At 38.4% G+C, this 23,372-nt stretch overlaps 2 protein-coding genes across 2 annotated transcripts in view; one reads left to right on the top strand and one right to left on the bottom strand.

The window, feature by feature from the left end:
* Positions 1 to 11,029, bottom strand: part of LOC126162687 (thioredoxin-related transmembrane protein 1) — a 65,221-nt gene extending 54,192 nt beyond the window's left edge. Inside the window, exon 1 of the mRNA XM_049919341.1 lies at positions 10,829 to 11,029. Coding sequence (XP_049775298.1) covers positions 10,829 to 10,977 — 149 coding nt within the window. The 5' untranslated portion in view covers positions 10,978 to 11,029. The remainder of the gene's footprint in view (positions 1 to 10,828) is intronic.
* A 439-nt stretch (positions 11,030 to 11,468) lies between these two features.
* The window catches only part of LOC126162690 (BRO1 domain-containing protein BROX-like), a 126,771-nt gene continuing 114,867 nt past the window's right edge, over positions 11,469 to 23,372 (top strand). Inside the window, exon 1 of the mRNA XM_049919343.1 lies at positions 11,469 to 11,612. Coding sequence (XP_049775300.1) covers positions 11,512 to 11,612 — 101 coding nt within the window. The 5' untranslated portion in view covers positions 11,469 to 11,511. The remainder of the gene's footprint in view (positions 11,613 to 23,372) is intronic.

The following is a 23,372-nucleotide window of genomic DNA, read 5'->3' on the forward strand; positions in this document are numbered from 1 at the left end:
AGACAGACACAGCTTGGTCTGGGTTGAGAAGGCAACAGAGTTCTCTGCCAACCCCTCAATGGGCCCGTTAGGTTAAGTGACTCTCCCTTAAAAGGAGTAGTAAAAGCCGCCCCCTCCCCCAGTTCCTTTCCCTTCACCACTCTTCCTTCCCCTTCAGCCCTTTTTCCGGAAGAAGGAATCAGTGGTGCCAAAAGCTTGCATACATACAACCTTTTTTTATATGTGTGTTCTCCTGTCATCACTTGGTAAGTAATTTTTTTTTATCTATCCAATTACATTGTAAAACTAAGTCAGCCACTGAGGCATCGTCCCCTAACACAAGGGGTAGCAAGTCAGGGAGATTAAGAGTCTGCCACAGGGTGGCTAGGTTGGGGCAGTCCAGTAAAATATGGACCACCAACAAACGGGAACCACAATAACAGTAGGGTAGGTCCTTGCAATGGAGGAGTGACCATGAGTCAGTCAAGTATGGCCAATGTGGAGCTGGCAAAGGATAGTGGAGTCCTAGTGAGAGGCCTGCATGGAGGGCTGCCACTGATTCGTAATCTCCTTTATCACCTGCAGTTATTCTGGTAAAGTCAAGAGTAAGTCATTCTAGATTTCAGATCCTTAAAACTTGATGGTGTAATACCGATTGGAGATCTGTTTCCAGAATACCAATCTCAAGATTGCTGGTGGCCAGTTTGGTGAGGCTATCAGTTAGTTCATTCCGCAGGAACCCCATGTGGCCCACGATCCAGACAAAGGTCAATGAGCATCCACATTGTTCTAGGGCATGCAGGGAATCCTTTAAAGCCAAAGCCAAGCAATGGCAAAGGTAACACTGGCCAAAAGCTTGCAAACAGCTCAAGGAGTCACTGCAGATGAGAAAGGACTCAACAGTGCAGGAACAGGTATGCTCAAGAGCATGAAAGATGGCTATGAATGCGGCACTGAAAACACCATAGCCATCCGGCAAAGAGTTCAATTCCACTGTAGGATCGACTGACGTCGTAAGAATGAGGTCAAAAGCCAACAGCTGCAAGTTCAGATGAGGCGCAGTTTTTCAGGGTGTTTCAGCACTTTCTAGTGAATGATGGAAGCAGCAGGTGGTAGCTCAGTTTGACAGTTTTAGATGTCACTGTTTTCAAGTGAAGGCATGCTGGCAAAATTGATGTCAGCTATAATGAAGCAATGCAATGTTTTTATTTTGTGCTTTATTATCATAAACATAATGTAAAAAGTTTTTGTTTTCAACTTTTTCAAATCACGTCAAACATTGTATGAAGGTGTGGTTTAACAACCCTGAACGAAGTGACTATAATAGGTATGCACATGCATGGGAGATATGGATTTAAGAAACTACTGCATTGGAGCTCATATTTCAAACTAAAAACTAAATCTGAACAGTTCTCAGAAGATTTACTGGAAGTGCTTGAACAGCTGTCGCAAGAGGGATAAGAGTGAAGTGACATGTGATTCACATAATGGGACTCAATGGCTTGCAGAGGCTGAGTCACCTGAACCGAGTGGTATAAATAATTGTCATGTACACATGATCACAGGAAGAAAGGGGGATATATTTTCCCTCTACTAACAAATTCAACTACGTATATTCTGAGACCAGTCAAATATATGGCTCCCATTATGCGAGTCATTTATTGGCAAGTACTGTCTCCCCGTTTCCCTTTTGAGTTGACAAATCTTAATCACATGAGAAGAACAGAGGGCTTGGGAGTTCACTTCAGCATATCCCAAAGTGTGCCACAGTCATCTGATTTAACTGGTCACTTACAGCCTTCTCGTTTTGACTCATACTAAAACTTCACTGTTATTTCTCTACAGGTTTCCATTACTTTGTGAAGCCAATTTACATAGCAGTATGCTGTTTTACATTTGTTTTATTTCTTCCACATTTCTTATTTCACATTCTGAAGCACTGGTAATTACTGTAGGTTTGCTTACTGCTGGGGCTGGTTTGGGCTCAGCAATAGCTCATTTACAACATTTTTAAACGTGCATTTGAACAAACACCTGTTTATGTTGGATCCATAGTTTGCCTCTGACCTATTTTTTTTTTGTTCAGGGTTTTGTTTAGTGCTGCTCTAAAATACGTTAAGAATTCTTCTCTTCTTTGCCTCAGCATTTGATACGTCACCATCACATTCTTGATTTTATTATCTTCCAAGCCAGAAGACATTCCTGCTTCACACTGTTTAATTGAGCAGTTTACACAGCAGCCAGGGACAGTTCTCGTTCCTTTAGTATGAGCCTTTATTCTGCACTTCCCACTTGTCTGAGCGTTATACCGCTGAGTGGTATGCCTGAACTGCTCACACTTAAAAATAAAAAATCTAACCGCCAAGTGGTGGCAGGCGAACACACATAAGGTGTAGAAATCTGCAAGCTTTAGAAGCCAATGGCTCCTCCTGGAAGGAGGGATGAAGAGGAAAGAAAAGCGGTGACGGAAAAGGACTGGTGAGGTGTAGGAAATGGGGAGAGTTCAGAATAGTCACCCAGAACACCGAGTCAGGGGAGACTTACCGGACAGAATGAGAAGGAAAGACTGATTATTGGGGACTGCACCAGAAGATTTGAAAATTTGCATGCTTGAAGATGGAAGATAGAGTAATATGTAAGGCAGATTACTGCCAGAATGTCATGCACTAGTTAATAAGCTCAGAAAGCTAAGTGCATTGTATGTGGTGGAGGTGAACAGGGAAAAACAGACAGGTCAGAAAAGATATAGAGAAGTAAAAGGGAGTGAAGAAATTAACACTAATTAAACACAGGTGGTTGGCAATAACCAAGGACATGTTGTAATGACATTCCCACAAGTTCTGGAAAACTTGTCTGGGGCAAAAATCCAGATGGCAAGTGTGTTGAAAAAGGCACCGAGGTCAACTGTCATACTGTAGAGCAGTCCTTGCAACATGATATTGTGTGTTAGCAGTACGCACTCACTGCTTATGTCCACTCACCCTAACTGATAACTTGGTGGTAGTCATGACAATGTAGAAAGCCAAACAGCATTTACATAACAGCTGGTACAAGTGTTTGCTTTTTTTAAACACTTCGTGACATGCTGGAAACATCCTGCTAGGTGTGTTTACCTTCATTTTGTTATTGACTACTTTGGGGAGGCTATCATCCCCCTCATTCTCACCCTAAACTGGCTTCTTGGGAATTAATGGTCATACAGTTCCCAAAAGCAACTATGAATACAGAGGTAAATACAGACAGGAGCCTACATTATCTGAACAAGCCTAATATAATTTCTTTGTGACAGATATCCCGTCAGTTAGCCGCTAATTATTGTTTCATCTCAGCTGGCATACACCCCAGCAGCACATAGAACACTACACTCTAACATCGACATTTTTATTTATTTCTTTATTTCTTTATTTATTACAGTAGCATACTGGTGATCTGGGTGGCCAAATCAAGATACCCAGTCAATGTGACAACCTGCCATTACTGCGGAGCACTGATTGCTAGCACATGTCTAGAGTCTATGATTACAGAAGACTGATGGCATCCACCAGCCCCAGCCCATGGATCTCAAATTTCTCAAAACCCACTAAACATATGGCATGACCAGGAGCTTCCTGAATGCCAATGACGTGGCAGGTGTTACCCTAGTAAAGCAGGAGATGTGTAATAATTATTTAGTTACTATTATCTCATGTCTGCTACAGCAGAAAGTCATAATTGTGTAATAAAACTTCTTAGCAACGAACTGTATGACAAAGCATTAGTTTTGATTTTGCAAACATAGGCCTGTTAGCCTCACAACTAAAACAATTGAGCTCACAATATTAGAAACTGATGTGCTGAGTAACATACATGAGGTCAATAAAAAATCCACACGACTAACACTCTAGTCTTCCGTCTCTCAACACTGCAGATGTGCATTTGTTCACAGCAAGTTAACATTCCATATGCTGAGGGAATTAGATTAGGAAATGAGACACTTAAAGTAGTAAAGGAGTTTTGCTATTTAGGGAGTAAAATAACCGATGATGGTCGAAGTAGAGAGGATATAAAATGTAGACTGGCAATGGCAAGGAAAGCGTTTCTCAAGAAGAGGAATTTGTTAACATCGAGTATAGATTTAAGTGTCAGGAAGTCGTTTCTGAAAGTATTTGTATGGAGTGTAGCCATGTATGGAAGTGAAACATGGACGATAACTAGTTTGGACAAGAAGAGAATAGAAGCTTTCGAAATGTGGTGCTACAGAAGAATGCTGAAGATAAGGTGGGTAGATCACGTAACTAATGAGGAGGTATTGAATAGGATTGGGGAGAAGAGAAGTTTGTGGCACAACTTGACTAGAAGAAGGGATCGGTTGGTAGGACATGTTTTGAGGCATCAAGGGATCACAAATTTAGCATTGGAGGGCAGTGTGGAGGGTAAAAATCGTAGAGGGAGACCAAGAGATGAATACACTAAGCAGATTCAGAAGGATGTAGGTTGCAGTAGATACTGGGAGCTGAAGAAGCTTGCACAGGATAGAGTAGCGTGGAGAGCTGCATCAAACCAGTCTCAGGACTGAAGACCACAACAACACAACAACAACAACAACATGCTTACACCTCCCAGGTTCACAAACTTGTGTAACACTCATTTGTACTGAACTATGTAACAACTGTTCCCAATGAGAGATGTAAAATTATTAAGACCAGTTTCTAGCATTTGTGAGCAATTGTTTGTTTCTGACTTGAACTAATAAGAAGAGAAAAATTTTGCTAAGGATTACTGCACACAAAAACTTTTCTGTCAAGTGCCCAGGTTTTCAGATTGTTTAAGACTATTTTTGAATGCTAACCTCTACTGAACACTAACCTCTTGATTGAAAACTAACAAAAACTGATCAAAGTGTCAACAGAGGCAGCTCTACAATACTTCATACAGCAGCTAACAATAAGAACAAAATTCAAACAACTGCATTTGACTTCAATCATCAAATTTTGGTAAATGGATTCAGATGACAAAAATCAGAAAAGTTGTTCTGAGATTCTCTTGTTGAATATATTCAGCAAATACAGACAAGGAGAAGTACACTACATTCAATGATAACTGCCAACTAGATCTGCCAGCCAAGCCAGAAAGAAGTACAATGTTTTTGAAGTTTTGGCCTCCTTCCTCTTATTTCACTATGAAATCTTCACTCAGTTTGTGACCAAAATGCTTTGTTTAGGTGAAGCAGTTTCATGCAAACCTTATGTGATCAGTTCACATAATTTTATTTTTGTTCCATGTTGTTCTGATTTGTAGTTTGTCAGCTACAGAAAATAGTGGTAACTCGGCAAATACTGGTTAAAGTAGGTTTAATACATAACTTGTACATTTCTTTCATTAAATATATTCCTACAACAATTTGAATCTATTTTCCCCTTCATGGAGGAAAGCAAATTTGAACAGAAAATGGAACAACTGATTTCTGGGTTCTAAATATTATGCACACAGAAGGGAGGCTGTTCTATTAACATTGCTGTTAAATTACAAGATGCTATCATAAGTACAGAAATTGCACCATATATAAAAAGTAAATTTTAAGGTTAAACAACAATTATTTGGAGCATTTAAAAAAAAACACACACACGATACCAATGAAAGTACTTTCTTGGTTAACATTGACAAAGCTTGTAACTGTTGTTCATGAGATACCCCTCTAAATATGTCAGTAATAAAGATTTTTACTCAGGTTGACACTGAATGCATCATGAGATATACCAATATACAGGGCATCCACCAAAGTGGTTACAAAAATGTCGCCAAAAGTTCTTTTCAACATAACAAGTATTTAAATTCTAGTATTACTACTACCTGATAGAGCTGTACACACTACGCCATCTTCGCATTCAGTCTGTTACACAAAAATAGAAATATTCAGCAGAGTTACCCATCTCAGCTGGGAAATCAGTTTGGGTCATGAAGAAATGTACGAACACACAAAGCAATATTGACTCTCATGACTGTTATAGATAGACTGAAGACAGACACCTACATTTACAGCATTTGCAATTTAGAAGAAGCTATCTGGCATAGCAGAAGCATCCAATTCCACCCATCTGCTTTGACCCATGATGTCATCAATACGGCAGAAATTGCTAGTTCCAGCCTACACAATATGGCAACACTGACATGACTACATACACGCACCAACAAATACTAACAAAAATAAAAAATGACACAGTAACATCTCAAGCCAAAAATAAAATGAAACAACCATGGGAAATTGGGGGTTTAAGGTGGGGACAAGCTAAATACACAACAATTAAAAACACCACACCAAGCTAAAAAAATAACACAAAAAGTTAAATCACAACATTCCAGCACACCAACAAAACCACAGGAATCGGACGTTTCCCTTGACCCATATAGCTCAATCACTACTATCAATGCCAAAAAACCAACACCTACTGCTCCGAAGAGTGGAACTGAAGCCCCAACAACTTAAAAACCCAAATATCCCATATTCACTACATCAATTAAAACAGAACCAACCTCCCATAAATATACAACAGACAAAATATCACAACTACTATAGAATAAAAACAAAACAAGAACTCAAAACTACATTAGCATGATGACAGCCAAAATTCAGATGAACCCAATACCACATGTTAAGCTCAGTACGTCCACATCCGCTACCAGATGGCACCATGAAAAACACGACATCTACAAACACAACCAACTCAAACACTACCCTGTAATGACGCCACACATCACACCAGCATTACGTCACACGTCAAAGCAGAAGGATGGTATCGGATGGTCCCGTTGAGTCAGCTTGTTACACCATTACCTGGAATCTAATCTTTGAAATTCTGAAGACAGCAAGGGATAAAACATAGGGGTCAACAGAAACATCCGATCTCACGCGTCGGCTTTGACCCGTGACGTAAGGGTGTTGTGGTGTGTGACGTCATTACGGCGCGGAGTTTGGTTTGTGAGCGTGGCGTGTTTGTAGATGTCGTGTTGTTGTTTGTTGTGCCCTCTGGTGGTATGTTCATGGTTTTCGTTTGTTTGGTGTGTTTGGCTCAGTTTGCTGTTGGTCAGTGGTGAGTGCTGCGTGCGTCTTTTTGAAGCGGAATTTGTATTAGTGAGTTAACGGTTTTGTGTGATGGTTAATGTAATGATGATTGCTGTACGTCAGCTGAGTTTGTTATTAAGTGTATTCGGTTGTGGTTTTTTGTTCAGGAATGGATATGAAAGACCGGATTAATAGTTCTCAGTTGAGGGCTATTTTCGTCTTTATGATACGTATGCGACGTTTTTATATCCGCCATATTTGGTATTCGTATTGGGAGATGTTTTTGAGTTACATAGGTCAAGGGTAGTGGTCGATCCTAAGTTATGGGATTGGTAGCTGCTGTTGAGCTATATAGTTGGAGGGAAGTGTTCAATCTCAATGTTTGGTGGAGTATGTTGATTTTTGTAATGGGAGATGGGATCGGGAGTTGCTGTTGAGCTATATAGGTCAAGGGAAGTGTTCGATCCCAATTTATGGGGTCGGGAGCTGCTGCAGATATATGTAGGTGAAGGGAAGTGTTTGTTCGCAATGTTTTGCGGTGTATTTTGATTTTTGTATTGGGGGATGGGATCGGGAGATGCTGTTGAGCTATATAGGTCAAGGGAAGTGTTCGATCCTAATTTATGGGATCGGGAGCTACTGTAGATCTATATAGGTCAAGGGAAGTGTCCGATTCCGGATAAGAATGTGTTTTGTGGTATTTGGTGAGTTTTGTGATGTCAATTTTTTTCGTCGTCTTGCGTGGTTTTGTATGGCGGTGGATGGCTAAATTTGTGTATATTTAGTTTCTCCCCACCCAAAAACCCCCAATTTCCCACGCTTGTCCCGTTAGAGTCATTAGGCTTTTTGTGAAACCTGTGTGTGTGTTTTTTTTCTATGTATTTTCGTCTTTATGATACGTATGCGACGTTTTTATATCCGCCATATTGGAATTGTCGTTTATGGTCGTTTCCGCCATATTTGTGACGTGATGGGTCAAAGCCGACGGGTAGGATCGGACGCTTCTGTATTTCCAAACATAGGGAGCAATCAGTCATGCACAACTTCTATAGAAGCCACACTGCAGCAATAAAGAGTCTAAGCACATGAAAGGCAAGCAGTGGTTGAAAACTGAGTGAAGAGAGGATTGTAGCCTATTCTCGTTATTCAATGCGACATCAAGAAAGCAGTACGAGAAAGAGTCAAGTAATCGGGAAAGAGATCCTTAAAGTTCAGGGAGAACAAATTAAAACATTAACTTCAAGCTGTCAAACAGCGAAAGACTTTGAACTTCAGTTGAAGAGGACAGATTGTCTCTTGGAAAGAGATTGTTTGAAAACTATCAACAAACATAAAACAAAGCTAATGGACTCCAACTGAACTAAATTGGGCAATGCTGAACAAATTAAATTATTAGGAAATGAGAAAGTATGAGGGATCGTCGAAGTTTTAATCATAACATCAAAAAATATAGTTACATAATTAACTCTGTGTTTCCAAGTACATGTTACAGCCCTGTTACACACTGAAACCAAGACACCACAGTACCATACCATCCCCCAGCTAATTTTGTAAAAGACAGTAACACATGCTGCTGCTTTGTACTACCAAATTTTACCTACGCCTCTATTTCTGACATGCCACCCAATGATGACTTTCTCTTTCCTTGGATGAATAAAACATTACATGGCAGATATTTCTAGAATAATGACAAGGTGATTTGAAATGTGGAATGTTTCCTATACAGCTAAAATACAGACATCTACAATCAAGGTTCCTGACAAGTCATCCACTATTGGGAAAATTGGACCACTGAAGGATGAATACGTAGAGAATGCCTTACACCCCCAACTATAATGCTTGCATTTTTTTTATTTTATTTTATTTTTTTGTGGGCGGTAACTAAAACATCATGAATACCCCTCTAGGTAGACAAGTTTCAAAGTCAAAGTAATATTTTTTTGTGTATTTACAACCATTTTACTTAAAATGAAGCACAGTTAAATTCAAATGCTGACTAGCATTAATTATTGCACATACTTAAGCATTTTGAAGTAATTTAAGACAGTTGTCTCAGCTAGACTATTCAGGAAAGTTCTTCTTCTATATTTCTGCAGACTCTTCATGCTGACACCAACAGAACATGATTATAGGAAATGACTAAACCAACAGAAAAACTGTTGATATACAAATTAAAATTTATAAAAAATATATATTAATGATTGTAGTCAGTTTGTAATCTCAAAAATCAATCACTAGCCTCTGTGTATTCTGAAGAAGTTCTAGTTATTTGTAAAGTGCTAGAAGACTGCATTGGTTTATTCACTCCACATGTTTCTTGCAGAATAAACTCCATGCTTCAAACACCTCTGATCAGCAAACAGGTTACACTTGAGACTACACAAAAACTACTCTAACCATTACAAGGTGCCCATAGAGATTCCTCAATCTTTTTATAAAATTGAGCAATTTTCCATAGCAATTTTGGTCTAGGACATTCAGTAAATTTACAAGTGATTAATTTCACAATCTCAATACAAAAATACTTCAAAATTGTTCTGAGAGTTACAAGGTAAATACCACAACATCAAAATGCAACACACAACCCCAATTTTACAAGACTACCTTACGAACCAATTTTTGAAATTTTTGCATTGAAGAGCAATTACATCCATTTTATCTCACTGTACACAACTACGACACATAGGTCAGAATATATAAGTCTACCAACCAGGCAGACAGAAGACGTGCATGTAGCACAGTTCAATATTTATAAGCCTGGAGTTAGTTTTCCAGACATTGGAGTTTGCGGAAGCATTACAGCATGTTCATGGTCCAGCAGTCAACAGTGGGTGTCCTAAGAGGTGCCATAATGAAGTGCAAAACATTGTTCAATATTGTACGTTACATACAAGAAATTGTGTGTAAAGAAAGGGCATTTTGCAAAAGGGACCATCCAAATGAGGTAGTGTAATGTTTAAGAGACTGACCTTATAGTCTGGAGAATGGAGTTTAATCCGCCTGGGCATTCTGGTATAGGATGTCTAGTGTTCCTAAATCATTTCACGCAAATGCCAGGATGAGTCATTCATATAAGGTTATATCCTCAAAAAAAAGATAGCCTAGTCATATATTGTATGTGTGAATGTGTTTTGCACTACTTGTTTTCATTGTGTAATAATTACAAATCCCATATCATTAGGAGATGAACCCTGGTTGAATACATAAATCAAGGTCTATGAAACTGTACACAATACCGACTCTAAATTTGGTTTCACATTTTTAAGTCTCACATAGCTGCCAAGACTACATGGCAAATTGCTGCAGCCCTAACCTAAAACATTTTACTCCATGGTTTACTCCAAAAGCAACTGATGACTCCTGATAAAATATACAATATAATTCTAATATAGCGAAAAGTTACTACGTCCGCTGTAAATCACTCATCATATCCTGTTCACTACACAAGAAAATACTACACAATTATTTCACACTTTAAATAATCAAATGCGATAATGTTGTTGGACTCCTGTGCCACAGAAACTGTTTCAAAAATTTAAGAAATATATCAGCTTTGTTCAAGTCAACCCACAAATATTATTACATAATTATCCCTAAACCCTTGCTACCTGAACATGGTGTGGGCGTCACTTTTTTTCCTAGAAAAAAAAAACAGGGTACACAGATGTTCTCCATACGTTCCGAATGTTGGCTCCGAGGTCATAATGAATTTTATTCCATGATGCCTCTGTTGCTATACTTTACGAAATGAACGGCAAAGTCTCTGAAAGTTTGACACATGCGGTGAAGTAAGCTTCTTGGCACACTTACAATTCAACCATCCATTCTTTCGTCAGCATTTCATCCCAGTTGTCTTCATTTAGCTCTCTTAACATGCTTTTCGCTGCTATGCCGGACAAATTTAATGAACATAAGAATATAACACATATCAGCACTCTCTTAACCACGCCGGATGCCATCTTTCCTGAGTTCCTGACGTCGCCCTCAGGCCTCAACCAACCCTCAACACACACCTCTTTCCACAGACTTGAAAGAAAAAGCTATGTACACATGTTTACTATAATCGCTGCCACGAACTTTAAAAACAGCGTAGCCATATGCTCAATCTTTATCTTTCGAGGAACAGATAATATGCAATGGATTATTTACTTCCTTCAGCTACCCATAATATTGTCCAGCATTGTATTAATGATAAATATAGCTACAAATATAACTTATATGGGTAGGAGGAAAGCCTCGCAATGCTAGCAACAACTGATTTCAGTTTAAAAAATACAACTGAAGGAATAAAATATAACTTTTATTTCGTAAAATTTGAAGAAATTCTAGCTCGCAATTGTAACAGTCCTGATTTTAGATATTTCGTCTGAACCGTTGTTAGAATTCTCCAGCTTGTATCCATTTTATGCATGATTTGATCCATCAAATTACATCTTTGGTTATCTGTCAAGTATCAACACAGTAAGCAGATCCATAACAAACATTGTGTAGAAATGGCTCATTGGTTCCATAGAAATGTTTTTAAAGCGACAGCACCAGTTAATTTCGATCTAAAACTAATAGCCATGGATGGTGAAGCATTAAAAATTTGTAGGTAAGTATTGTCAGTGCTAAATCATTGTAGTGTATGAATCATTAGCTATCATCAGAAGGCTTCCATACAGTACTTTTTTATATACTCAAAGTGCACAATGTTAGAATGCTCCCAGTAGCATTCAGCCTTAAGAATGGTTTCCACGAATAAATGTAACTTATTTCAGTGCAGCAACGTTATATCAAAAATTTCTGAAATTTACCTTACACGTAAAGACTGACAATTCTTAACCGACTATGGTGACGTCCGTGGCACGTTCGGTGAGCCATAAGGAATTGTATGCCATAATCTGTCCGACGCAGCACACTATTCAAAATTATACGTATCTGCTTAACCTACTAACATCAAGGAAGTCTTACATTAACTAAAATGTTGTCGTTAAATACTGTTTTTGTTTCTGTTTACAATGAAACAATAACATCTCCTGATTTATTTTGTTACTGTGACCCTCATATACCCACTGTTTCTTATAAATGCTTGTCTTAATACCCAACTCTGTCAGATAGTCGTAAAATCATGATCCTATTTTTGCTTTGAGTCTTTTCATCCCCACCCCCATCCACCTGATTTGACACTGTCACAAAAAAACTCTTTTTTTTATGTCTGACCGCTAATTTTAAATGTGGATCTCATCTAGTATGTCAGTTAGTGCAAACAAATTTCTTATTTGTGATTTGCACCGTAAAGGATATGGTTCAAGGGTTGCACTTCTGTTCTACCACTTTAAAAATACTGCTGTATAAACTGATGCAGTCCAAAAACCACTCCTCATTGTGCATAGCTCTCTCGATTTTAGATGCCATTCTTTTGAGATTTTATAAACAATGATATGAAAAGCTTTGCTCTCGGAAGGGTCAAAAGCAAAGATGTACGGGTCGACAGAAGCGTCCGATCCCACGCGTCGGCTTTGACCCGTGACGTAAGGGTGTTGTCGTGTGTGACGTCATGACGGCGCGGAGTTTGGTTTGAGTGTGGCTGTCTCCAGTTCTGTTTTATCTTATTTTATTTACTTTTCTGATCTGTTCGTTCTATCTCGTGAGATTTTTTTTTTTTTTTTTTAATTTAAAAACGCTTATTACTTATTTTAATTATCTGTTTCCTCCAATTTCTGCTTTAGTTTATTATACTTATCTTTCTGATCTGTTCGTTCTATCCCGTGAGATTTTTTTTTTTTTAAAGACAAAGAACACTAATCAGCTACTGAAGCATCTTTATCTTCTATGGGTTGCAGGGGTTATGACCCCTGGGGAGGTGGGTGGGTATTCATGCATGGCTGTCTTCACTTGCACGTTGTAGCTACGCAAGGCGTCTAAATTTGTTTATATTTAGTTTGCCCCCCCCACCCCCCCACCCAAAACAACCCCATTTCTCGCGTTTGTCCCGTTAGTGTCATTAGGCTTCTTGTGGAAAGTGTGTGTGTTTCCGCCATATTTGTGATGTCATGGGTCAAAGCAGACGGGCGGGGTCGGACGCTTCCATATTTCCAGATGTACAAAGAATTTGTTGACTGCCAGAAGGCTGCCTACATTGAGGTATGAAACACTATATGTACCCACCTTCTAAGAGGATTTACAATTTCGACTAAATGGCAATGCAAATCATGTTGCTGCACCCCAATAAACAGGATACCACAGTGGTCTAATAGTCTTCATTATTATGACAAATTGAAAAATATTGTGATAAACGTTTTTGTTTTCCTTTCTAAAACAGAAATGCTGTAAGTGCTCCACAAGTTTTCCTCGTCTGTTAGCCTGTACTACAGAACTGTTGATGGAATTTTCTTGATGTATTAACCAGGAAAGATCACCTCTTTCTGCAGTATTTCAACATGTTTTCTGCTCATCAATTCCAGAAAAGCAATAGGATCCTGTAGGAAGTCATCTTTAAAAGGATCTGTACTCGGCATCTGCCCTCCCAAGATTTAACGTCCCATTGACATCGAAGTCTCTCCCAAGAGAACATCAACCAGGTGAATCACATGCTGCCAGATGTAAGCATCCATGAAATGATATGAAAGCTAGAGGGGGCTGGAAGGGAAATAGGCCTAATCAAATTTTCTCATGTAGTGTCAGTCCATACAGTCTACTGCTTGCACTACTCCAAGTTGAAAGTATTCTTGACATAATGCGTCATGTAAAACTGGTAATGGCAATGGCAGGAAAAGCATTGTGAAGAAGAAAAATTTCTTAACATCGAAAATAGATGTAAGTGTTATGTGTTAAAATTTTGTGTTGTGAACAGTTTTATTTAATAACTTGAATGACATCTAAATAGCTTTGTTTTACTAGACACAGATTGTTTTATGCTCTTTGCTGAATGGAAGTGTTTATTATTATTTTAAGCATTAATGTGCTTCTTTTAATAAACCAGTGTTTTCAAACAATGATATGCGTGATTGTTAAACAGGTTATGGGGCCAAACTCACTACAGAATAATTTAAAGTAAATTGTAGAAACACAAGTTGTAAGTTTTGTAGGCCCTACATAAATGACGTGAAAATTTTGAATTAGTGTACATCGGAGTAACTTTTAGAGTAATTTTGTCTATGTATTCAACAAGAACGATAATCATTGATTTACTGGAAGGGCTATCAAACAGGAATACATTGAAATACAAAGCAAATGTTTCGCTATGTGGTATTCCTGGAGCACTTGACGTTATTGAACATAGATTAGTTAAACGTGTAGAATGTGTGGAAGATGCTACTGCTCACGTAAAAAGAGACATATAAGAACACATTAAATAATTATCTTAAAGCTGACAGCATTGCTTTAATTGTATTGACTATGAGTAATGCAGAGGATCATTGCAGAATGAAATGAATATGACATTGATGGCTGGGTGGCCCACATGGGAAAGTTTGGCTGGCAAGGTGCATGTCTTTTCAGTTGATGTTACATTGGACGACTTGTATGTCAGTGATGATGAAATGATGATGAGAGCAACACAACATCCAGTCCCCAATTGTAGAAAATCTCTGACCCGGCAGGAATCGAACCCGGGCCCACTGCATGGCTGTTGGAATGCACTAACCACTCAGCTAAAGGGGCAGGTAACAGACATTCATAATTAAAATTTTTTGGATTTGTGAAGCATTCGAACGATGATGATGTAGCATCTCATATATCAAAGTCGTAAAATGTGTGGAATGATTTTACCAAGATGTAGGAAATAATCCAGAATTACCCTATTTATTTTTATTTTGTATAATTGTACACAAACTGTCAGATGAGTCTTTTTAATCCAATGAAGTTGGATACTTATATCAAAAAGTGATAGGACAGTTAATAACTTGACAACTCAACCTTGTGCAAACGGGAAAGCTTTTTTGAATGAAAGAAGGGATTCTACATCTCAAGAGACATTTATAAGTAATCGTTAGAACATCTCTTTATACAACCATAGTGGGAAAAAAATTGTTTGTTATTACTGTTGTTGTGTTCTTCAGTTCAGAGACTGGTTTGATGCAGCTCTCCATGCTACTCTAGCTTGTGCAAGCTTCTTCATCTTCAACTACCTACTGCAACCTACATCCTTCTGAATCTGTTTAGTGTATTCGTCTCTTGGTCTCCCTCTATGATGTCTACACTCCAAGCTGCCCTCCAATACTAATTTGGTGATCCCTTGATGCCTCAAAACATGTCCTATGAACTGATTCCTTATTCTAGTCAAGTTGTGCCACAAATTCCTCTTCTCCCCAATTCTATTCAGTACCTCCTCATTAGATACGTGATCTACCCATCTAATCTTCAGCATTCTTCTGTAACGCCTCATTTTGAAAGCTTCTATTCGTTTCTGTTTATCCCAATTTAATTTGTCTACATTCAATTATCCTTGTTTTGCATTATTGATGTTCATCTTATATCCTCATTTCAAGACATTGTCCATTCTGTTCAGCTGCTCTTCCGGGTCATTTGCTGTCTCTGACAATGTCATCGGTAAACCTCAGAGTTTTATTTCTTCCCCATGGATTTTAATTCCTACTCCAAATTTTTCTTTTGTTTCCTTTACAGCTTGCTCTGTATACAGACTGAATAACATTGGATAGGCTACAACTCTGTCTTACTCCTTTCCCAACCACTGCTTCCCTTTCATGCCCCTTTTACTCGTATAACTGCCATCTGGTTTCTGTACAAATTGTAAATAGCCTTTCACTCCTTGTATTTGACCCCTGACACCTTCAGAATTAAGAGAGTATTCCAGTCCGCATTGTCAAAAGCTTTCTTTAAGTCTACAAATGCTAGAAACATGGGTTTACCTTTCCTTAATCTATCTTCTAAGATAAGTCATAGGGTCAGTATTGCTTCACGTGGTCCAACATTTCTATGGAACCCAAACTGATCTTCCCCAAGGTCAGTATCTACCAGTTTTTCCATTTGTCTGTAAAGAATTCATGTTAGTATTTTGCAGCTGTGACTTATTAAACTGATAGTTTGGTAATTTTCACACCTGTCAACACCTGCTTTCTTTGGGATTGGAATTATTATATTCTTCTTGAAGCCTGAGGGTATTTCGCCTGTCTCATACATCTTGCTCACCAGATGGTAGAGTTTTGTCATGGCTGGCTCTCCCAAGGCTATCAGTAGTTCTGATGGAATGTTGTCTACTTCTGGGACCTTGTTTCGACTTAGGTCTTTCAGTGCTCTGTCAAACTCTTCACCCATTATCGTATCTCTCATTTCTTCTTCATCATCTACATCCTCTTCCGTTTCCATAATATTGTCCTCAAGTACATTGCCCTTGTATAGACCCTCTATATACTCCTTCCACCTTTCTGCCTTCCCTTCTTTGCTTAGGACTGGTTTTCCATCTGAGCTCTTGATATTCATACAAGCGTTTCTCTTTTCTCCAAAAGTCTCTTTAATTTTCCTGTAGGCAATATCTATCTTACCCTTAGTGATATATGCCTCTACATACTTACATTTGTCTTCTAGCCATCCATGATTAGCCATCTTGCTCCTTCCTGTTGATCTCATTTTTGAGATGTTTGTATTCCCTTCTTTCTGCTTCATTCACTGCATTTTTATATTTTCTCCTTTCATCAATTAAATTCAATATCTCTTCTGTTACCCAAGGATTTCTACTATCCCTCCTCTTTTTACCTACTTGATCCTCCGCTGCCTTCACTATTTCATCTCTCAAAGTTACCCATTCTTCTTCCACTGTATTTCTTTCTCCCATTCGTGTCATTCATTGCCTAATGCTCTCTCTGAAACTCTCTACAACCTCTGGTTCTTTCAGTTTATCCACGTTCCATCTCCTTAAATTACCTCCTTTTTGTTGTTTTTTCAGTTTTAATCTACAGTTCATAACCAATAGATTGTGGTCAGAGTCTGTATCTGCCCCTGGAAATGTCTTACAATTTAAAACCTGGTTCCTAAATATGTCGTACCATTATATAATCTATCTGAAACCTTCCAGAGTCTTCAGGCCTTTTCAACGTATACAACTTTCTTTCTTGATTCTTTACCAAGTGTTAGCTATGATTAAGTTACGCTCTGTGCAAAATTCTACCAGACGGCTTCCTCTTTCATTCCTTACCCCCATTCCATATTCACCTACTACTTTTCCTTCTCTTCCTTCCCCTACTATCGAATTCCAGTCCCCCACCAGTATTAACTTTTCACCTCCTTTCACTATCTGAATAATTTCTTTTTATCTCATCATATATTTCATCAATCTCTTCATTACTTGCGGAGCTCATTGGCATATATACTTGTGCTACTGCGGTAGCTGTGGGCTTCATGTCTATCTTGGCTACAATAATGCATTCACTATGCTGTTTGTAGTAGCTTACCCACACTCCTTTTTTTATTCATTATTAAACCTACTCCTGTTTTCCCCCAATTGGATTATGTATTTATAAACCTTTATTCACCTGACCAGAAGTCTTGTTCCTCCTGCCACCGAACTTCACTAATTCCCACTATACCTAACTTTAACCTATCCATTTCCCTTTTTATATTTTCTAATATACGTGCCTGATTAAGGGATCTGGCATTCCATGGTCAGATCTGCAGAATTTCAGTTTTGTTTCTCCTGATAACGTCGTCGTCCTGAGTAGTCCCCACCCAGAGATCCAAATTTAGGACTATTTTACCCAAGAGGACGCCATCATCATTTAACCATAAAAGGTTTGGACATCAAAATAAACAACGTGTCAAGATGTTAATTTCAGAAATGTTTGGCAGAAACGTAGGATTGGACTCCGAGCTCTGTTTGTATGGTAAGGGATATTGGCTCCCATTTGGCACCCTGAAGAGAGCTCTGAACCAGTAGAGCTGATTATACAGATGTTTATTGTCCTTTTGAAAAATCCAGGTTTGAATATCACTACTTTGTTTTACTCAAAAATGATTACAGTAAATTTCAAGCTATTTACTTCAGCAAGGAAGAATCAGATGTTCCTAGTGAACTAAGACAATTTATAACCGAAACAAAGACTGCTGGGCATACAATTAAAAACCTCTTAAGTGCTAATGGAGGAGAGTTCAACAATAAACAGGTAAGGGAGACTGTACAAGAGGAGGGCATAATCCAATGTTTCATAGTGCCATACACTCCACAGCAAAATTAATGCAGAAACGGCGGCTCAACAAGAAAATAGAACTTGGACTTGGAAGATTTACTTCCAAGAAAAAAGGCAATTCCATGTTAGTGGATCTACAAAATGAAGATGAATGCTGATATATTGGTTGACAGATTCAAAGCAAGATTGGTTGTTAAAGAACTGTCTCAAGAGAAAAGGACTGATAATGAACAAATTTTGAACCCTGTGGTGAAGCTGTCGACTGTTCAAATGTTACTCTGCACTGCAACCAAGGAGATGGTGAACATTTCACAGATAGATGTGATTACTGCTTTTCTTTACAGAAACCAACAGGAAATGATATTTATGACATAGCCTGAAGGCTACAATGATGGTTGTAGAAAATTATGTTGATTAGCAAAAAGTGTTTACTGGTCTGAAACAGGCACCCCGTTGCTAGAATGAGAGATTCACTAATTATGTCATGAATTTAGGATTTAAGCGAAGTGCAGCTGATCCCTGCCTCTTTATTGGACAGAAAGGTTCTTACAAGATTTTCTTCGTACTCTTGTGTTTTTGATGGCTTGGTTGTGGCAAACAGTGATAGTGAACTTAAAGAATTTATTGTAGATCTTGAAGGGAACACAAAATAAAATCAAACCTGGCATTCTATTTCTTAGAAGTGGAAATTTATAGAAAAGAAGATGAGTCCATTAAAATCAGTCAGTCTCATTACACGAAGATGGTTTTGGAGGGCTTAGACATGAGTGATTGTAGAGCTGTTGCAACTCAAGTTGTCAAGGACAAAGGCATGGAAGAGAACCTTGTCAACACTGAGTAGCCTTATAAGCAAGCAGTTGGATCCTTGATGTGCCTGATGAATAGGACAAGATCAGACATGGCATATGCTGTAGGAATAATATCTAGAAGACTTGAAAATCTGACAATGTGTAATGTGATAAGGGTAAAAGGAACCTTTTGCTGTTTGAGAGGCACATATGACTATGGGCTTTTTTCTAAAAGCAGTGAAGAAAAGGCATTCTTGAATGTTATAGTTGTGCTTATCATGGAGGTGATTTAGGGATTGGACAGATTATCTCAGGTGTTCTTTGCCTGTGCTTCGGTGCACCTGTCAGTTGTGGGAGACAGTGACAAACTTCAGTTGCAATCTCTGCTAAAGAATCTGAACTTTTAGCTGTCAATGAAGCAACATGAAAAATCGTTTGGCTCAAGAGACTATTAATGAATTTTGCCAGCTAAAGAATTCAAAACCTTACCTACGAGTGCTGTTCGGCTCGCACAGAATCCTGAATTTCACCGACAAACAGAACATGTTCATCTCAGACACTTTGTTTAAGAGTTAGGTACAGCTGATGAAATTTCTATTTCAAGAGTAAATACAGAAAATCAGCTTGCAGATTTATTAACAAACGAATTAGTTGCTGTCTGACTACAACAGTAGTGCAATAATATGATTGTGTGTAAGTTATTAAGTAAGAGAGAGTGTTGAGGCTTTGTGTTGTAAACAGTTTTGTTTAATAACTTGATAACATTTAAATATCTGTCTTCTTCACTCACGAATTCACTCTGTCTGTTATGTTTTTCTTCACTTGTTGATGTACTTCCTCTGTCGCTCTGGTTTCAGCCTGAGGCCAACCAAACAATTTTAATAAAGGTCCTCCTGTAAATGGCATATCCATTATTTCCATAGGTAATAATCCTGTTGGTAAATATGGTCAATCATTAATTATTCCTTGGAATTTGGGGATTAATTGCAACCAAACTGTGTGCCTTGTCAAACAGTTGGTCCTACACAGCGTAGCAATTTCTTTCATTGTGCATTCAAAGTGTTACATTGCAGGTGGTATTTCAAGATAGCAATGTGTCTAACATTTTCCCATGTTAAAAACTCTTTAAAGGCTTTACTCACAAACCGTGAGCCATTGTCTGTCAACAATCTACATGACTCTCCTATATCCGAGAAATATTTCCACAGACGTCTAATCATCGTCTCTCTGTTGGCATGCTTAATAGGACCCAGTTTATCATACTTAGACCAACACTCAACTTGTACAAATATATAAGTTACCTCCCTCTGCTCATTGGTAATTGGCCAAAGAAATCAGCAGCCATGAAGTCATGTAAGTCTTTAGGTACTATCAGGTGTAACTTATACATTGTTGCTTGATTTTGTCTTTCATCTTTTGGGAAGTTTCACATGTACATAGTACAGACAGTATTTTTTTTACCTAAGTTCTTAAATAGTAAAATTTTACCATATGTGGAAGACATTTTCATACCCCAAAATGTCCATACCCTTGATAAATAAATGTAATTAAATCAAGTTCTACATGTTTTTGTGCACACAGCCTCCATTTGGGTCTAATTATTGATAAAAAAAATGGATGTTGAAGATAACTCCAGGATCTTCCATCCTTAATGGATCATTCATGCCCAATGGTAGTCGTGATAATGCATCAGGAACTATATTTTGTGAATCCTTTATGTAAATAATTTCAATTAGATATTTGCAAGAATAGCGTATTAACGTGCTATGTAGTAGTAGAATTTTCATAGGGAATGCTAGTACTTCATAATCAGTTTGCACTATAATTTAGATCCCCAAATTAGAGTTTAAAATTTCTTGACACTCCACACTATAGCAAGTGACTCTCTCTGTTGCTGTGTAGTTCAACTCGTGTTTCGTTTGAACTTGGCTCACAAAAGCTGGTGTACTATGTTCTCCGATGCTAATATCTCACTCTCCCTTAAACAGCTCACACGCTATCCCTTACTCTGAGGCATTAGTACTTAACTTGAAATGTTTGTCCATCTGTGGGTGTTTTAAAATGGGTGCCACTACTAGAGCTACTTTAATCTCATTAAAGGTCTTAGACTCTTCATTAGCCCAAATCCATTTAGTTTTTTGCTTGAGTAAGTTTAATAACTTAGGATTATTCGTAATTTGACATCAAATTTATTTTCTATAGAATCATGCTAGTCCCAGAAAGGCTTTCAGTTGTTTTGTACTTTTAGGTTCTGAACATCCTCTCATGGCTCTTACCCTGCCTGGATGTGCTTTTATTTCATTTATACCTACCAAGTGACCAAGAAACTTAAGTCCTTCTCTCACAAAAATCAACTTTGACAGTCTTCTAGTGATTTCTTTAACACAAAACCTTTCTAATGTTCTATTCAGTAAATCACAATGTTCTTCCCATGTCTTGGATGACACTAGGAGTATGTCATCTACATGGATTATTAGTTCTTTCAATAAATTCTTACCCAGCACAGCATCCGAGGCTCTGATGAATACTGGCACTGAGATATTTAGTCCAAAGGGTAACACTGTAAATTGGTATGACTTACCTTCATACAAGAATGCAGTAAATTTCTGTGAAGTCTCAAGAAGTTTGACTTGTCAGTATCCAGACATGACATCCAGTGAGCTAAAGTAATTTGCTTGCTCAAACTTCATCAATATTTCATCTATACTGACTGGTTGATCTCATTCAGGTTCTATGTGCTTGTTTAGAGTATGTGAGTCCAACCGTAGGTGTACTCACCCCGTCACTGTACGCACTACTGATAATGTGTTATATAGCCTACACTAGAACTCCTTCCTATTATTCCTCCTAACATTTTATTAATCTCCTCTTGTAAGCTGGTCATATGCTTAACGGTACTCGACAGGGTTTACAGAATAAAGACGATTCATCTTTGATTTTAAAACTACAGGGCTATTACAAATGATTGAAGCGATTTCATAAATTCACTGTAGCTCCATTCATTGACATATGGTCACGACACACTACAGATACGTAGAAAAACTCATAAAGTTTTGTTCGGCTGAAGCCGCACTTCCGGTTTCTGCCGTCAGAGCGCTCGAGAGCGCAGTGAGACAAAATGGCGACAGGAGCCGAGAAAGCGTATGTCGTGTTTGAAATGCACTCACATCAGTCAGTCATAACAGTGCAACGACACTTCAGGATGAAGTTCAACGAAGATCCACCAACTGCTAACTCCATTCGGCGATGGTATGCGCAGTTTAAAGCTTCTGGATGCCTCTGTAAGGGGAAATCAACGGGTCGGCCTTCAGTAAGCGAAGAAACGGTTGAACGCGTGCGGGCAAGTTTCACGTGTAGCCTGCGGAAAATTGGCTCATGCCAGAACTGGAGACTGACAGCGCCGACTTCATTTTTCAACAGGATGGTGCTCCACCGCACTTCCATCATGATGTTCGGCATTTCTTAAACAGGGGATTGGAAAACAGATGGATTGGTTGTGGTGGAGATCATGATCAGCAATTCATGTCATGGCCTCCACGCTCTCCCGACTTAACCCCATGCGATTTATTTCTGTGGGGCTATGTGAAAGATTCAGTGTTTAAACCTCCTCTACTAAGAAACATGCCAGAACTGCGAGTTTGCATCAACGATGCTTTCGAACTCATTGATGGGGACATGCTGCGCCGAGTGTGGGAGGAACTTGATTATTGGCTTGATGTCTGCCGAATCACTAAAGGGGCACATGTCGAACATTTGTGAATGCCTAAAAAAACTTTTTGAGTTTTTGTATGTGTGTGCAAAGCATTGTGAAAATATCTCAAATAATAACGTTATTGTAGAGCTGTGAAATCGCTTCAATCATTTGTAATAACCCTGTACAAATATAATTACCAAGTACTCCAGGTTTATCTGAGAAAACTTTACTATACTTCAACAATTTATGGTAAAGATCATTTTTCTGTAACTCAGTTAACAGACCAGATTCATAAGCTTTTGCCCAAATTAGTTTTTGCAGTGTACTTTGTGCACCCAAAGTGTTCTCTAAATCCATCGTGGTGCTCGTTGCTACAAGGCAGATGCTATATGTCTTGATATTACCAGTAATCTTCCTACTAAATGGTAGTACAAATACTTGGTCTTGATAAGAAAATATTAATATCTGTGTTGGAAAACCCAGTATTACTTTAAATCTCATCAGCCAGTCAATTCCTAGTAGTAACTGCAAATTTAAGTCAGTCACTACTAAGCACATCTTCATAAATGTAACATTGTTTGATGCTATTGGTAACCGAGCTTCATGCTTAACTTGTCTTGCTTTGCTTCCAGTTATTCCTAGTATGTGTACCCCAGTAACTGACAGTATTGGGTACACTCTCTTATGTTTTAATACTTTGAACAAACTCAGACACAGTAGAAATTTCACTTCTCAAATCTATGCACTCA

The sequence above is a fragment of the Schistocerca cancellata genome, chromosome 2 (genome assembly GCF_023864275.1).
Source record: "Schistocerca cancellata isolate TAMUIC-IGC-003103 chromosome 2, iqSchCanc2.1, whole genome shotgun sequence".
Taxonomy (NCBI): Eukaryota; Metazoa; Arthropoda; class Insecta; order Orthoptera; family Acrididae; genus Schistocerca; species Schistocerca cancellata.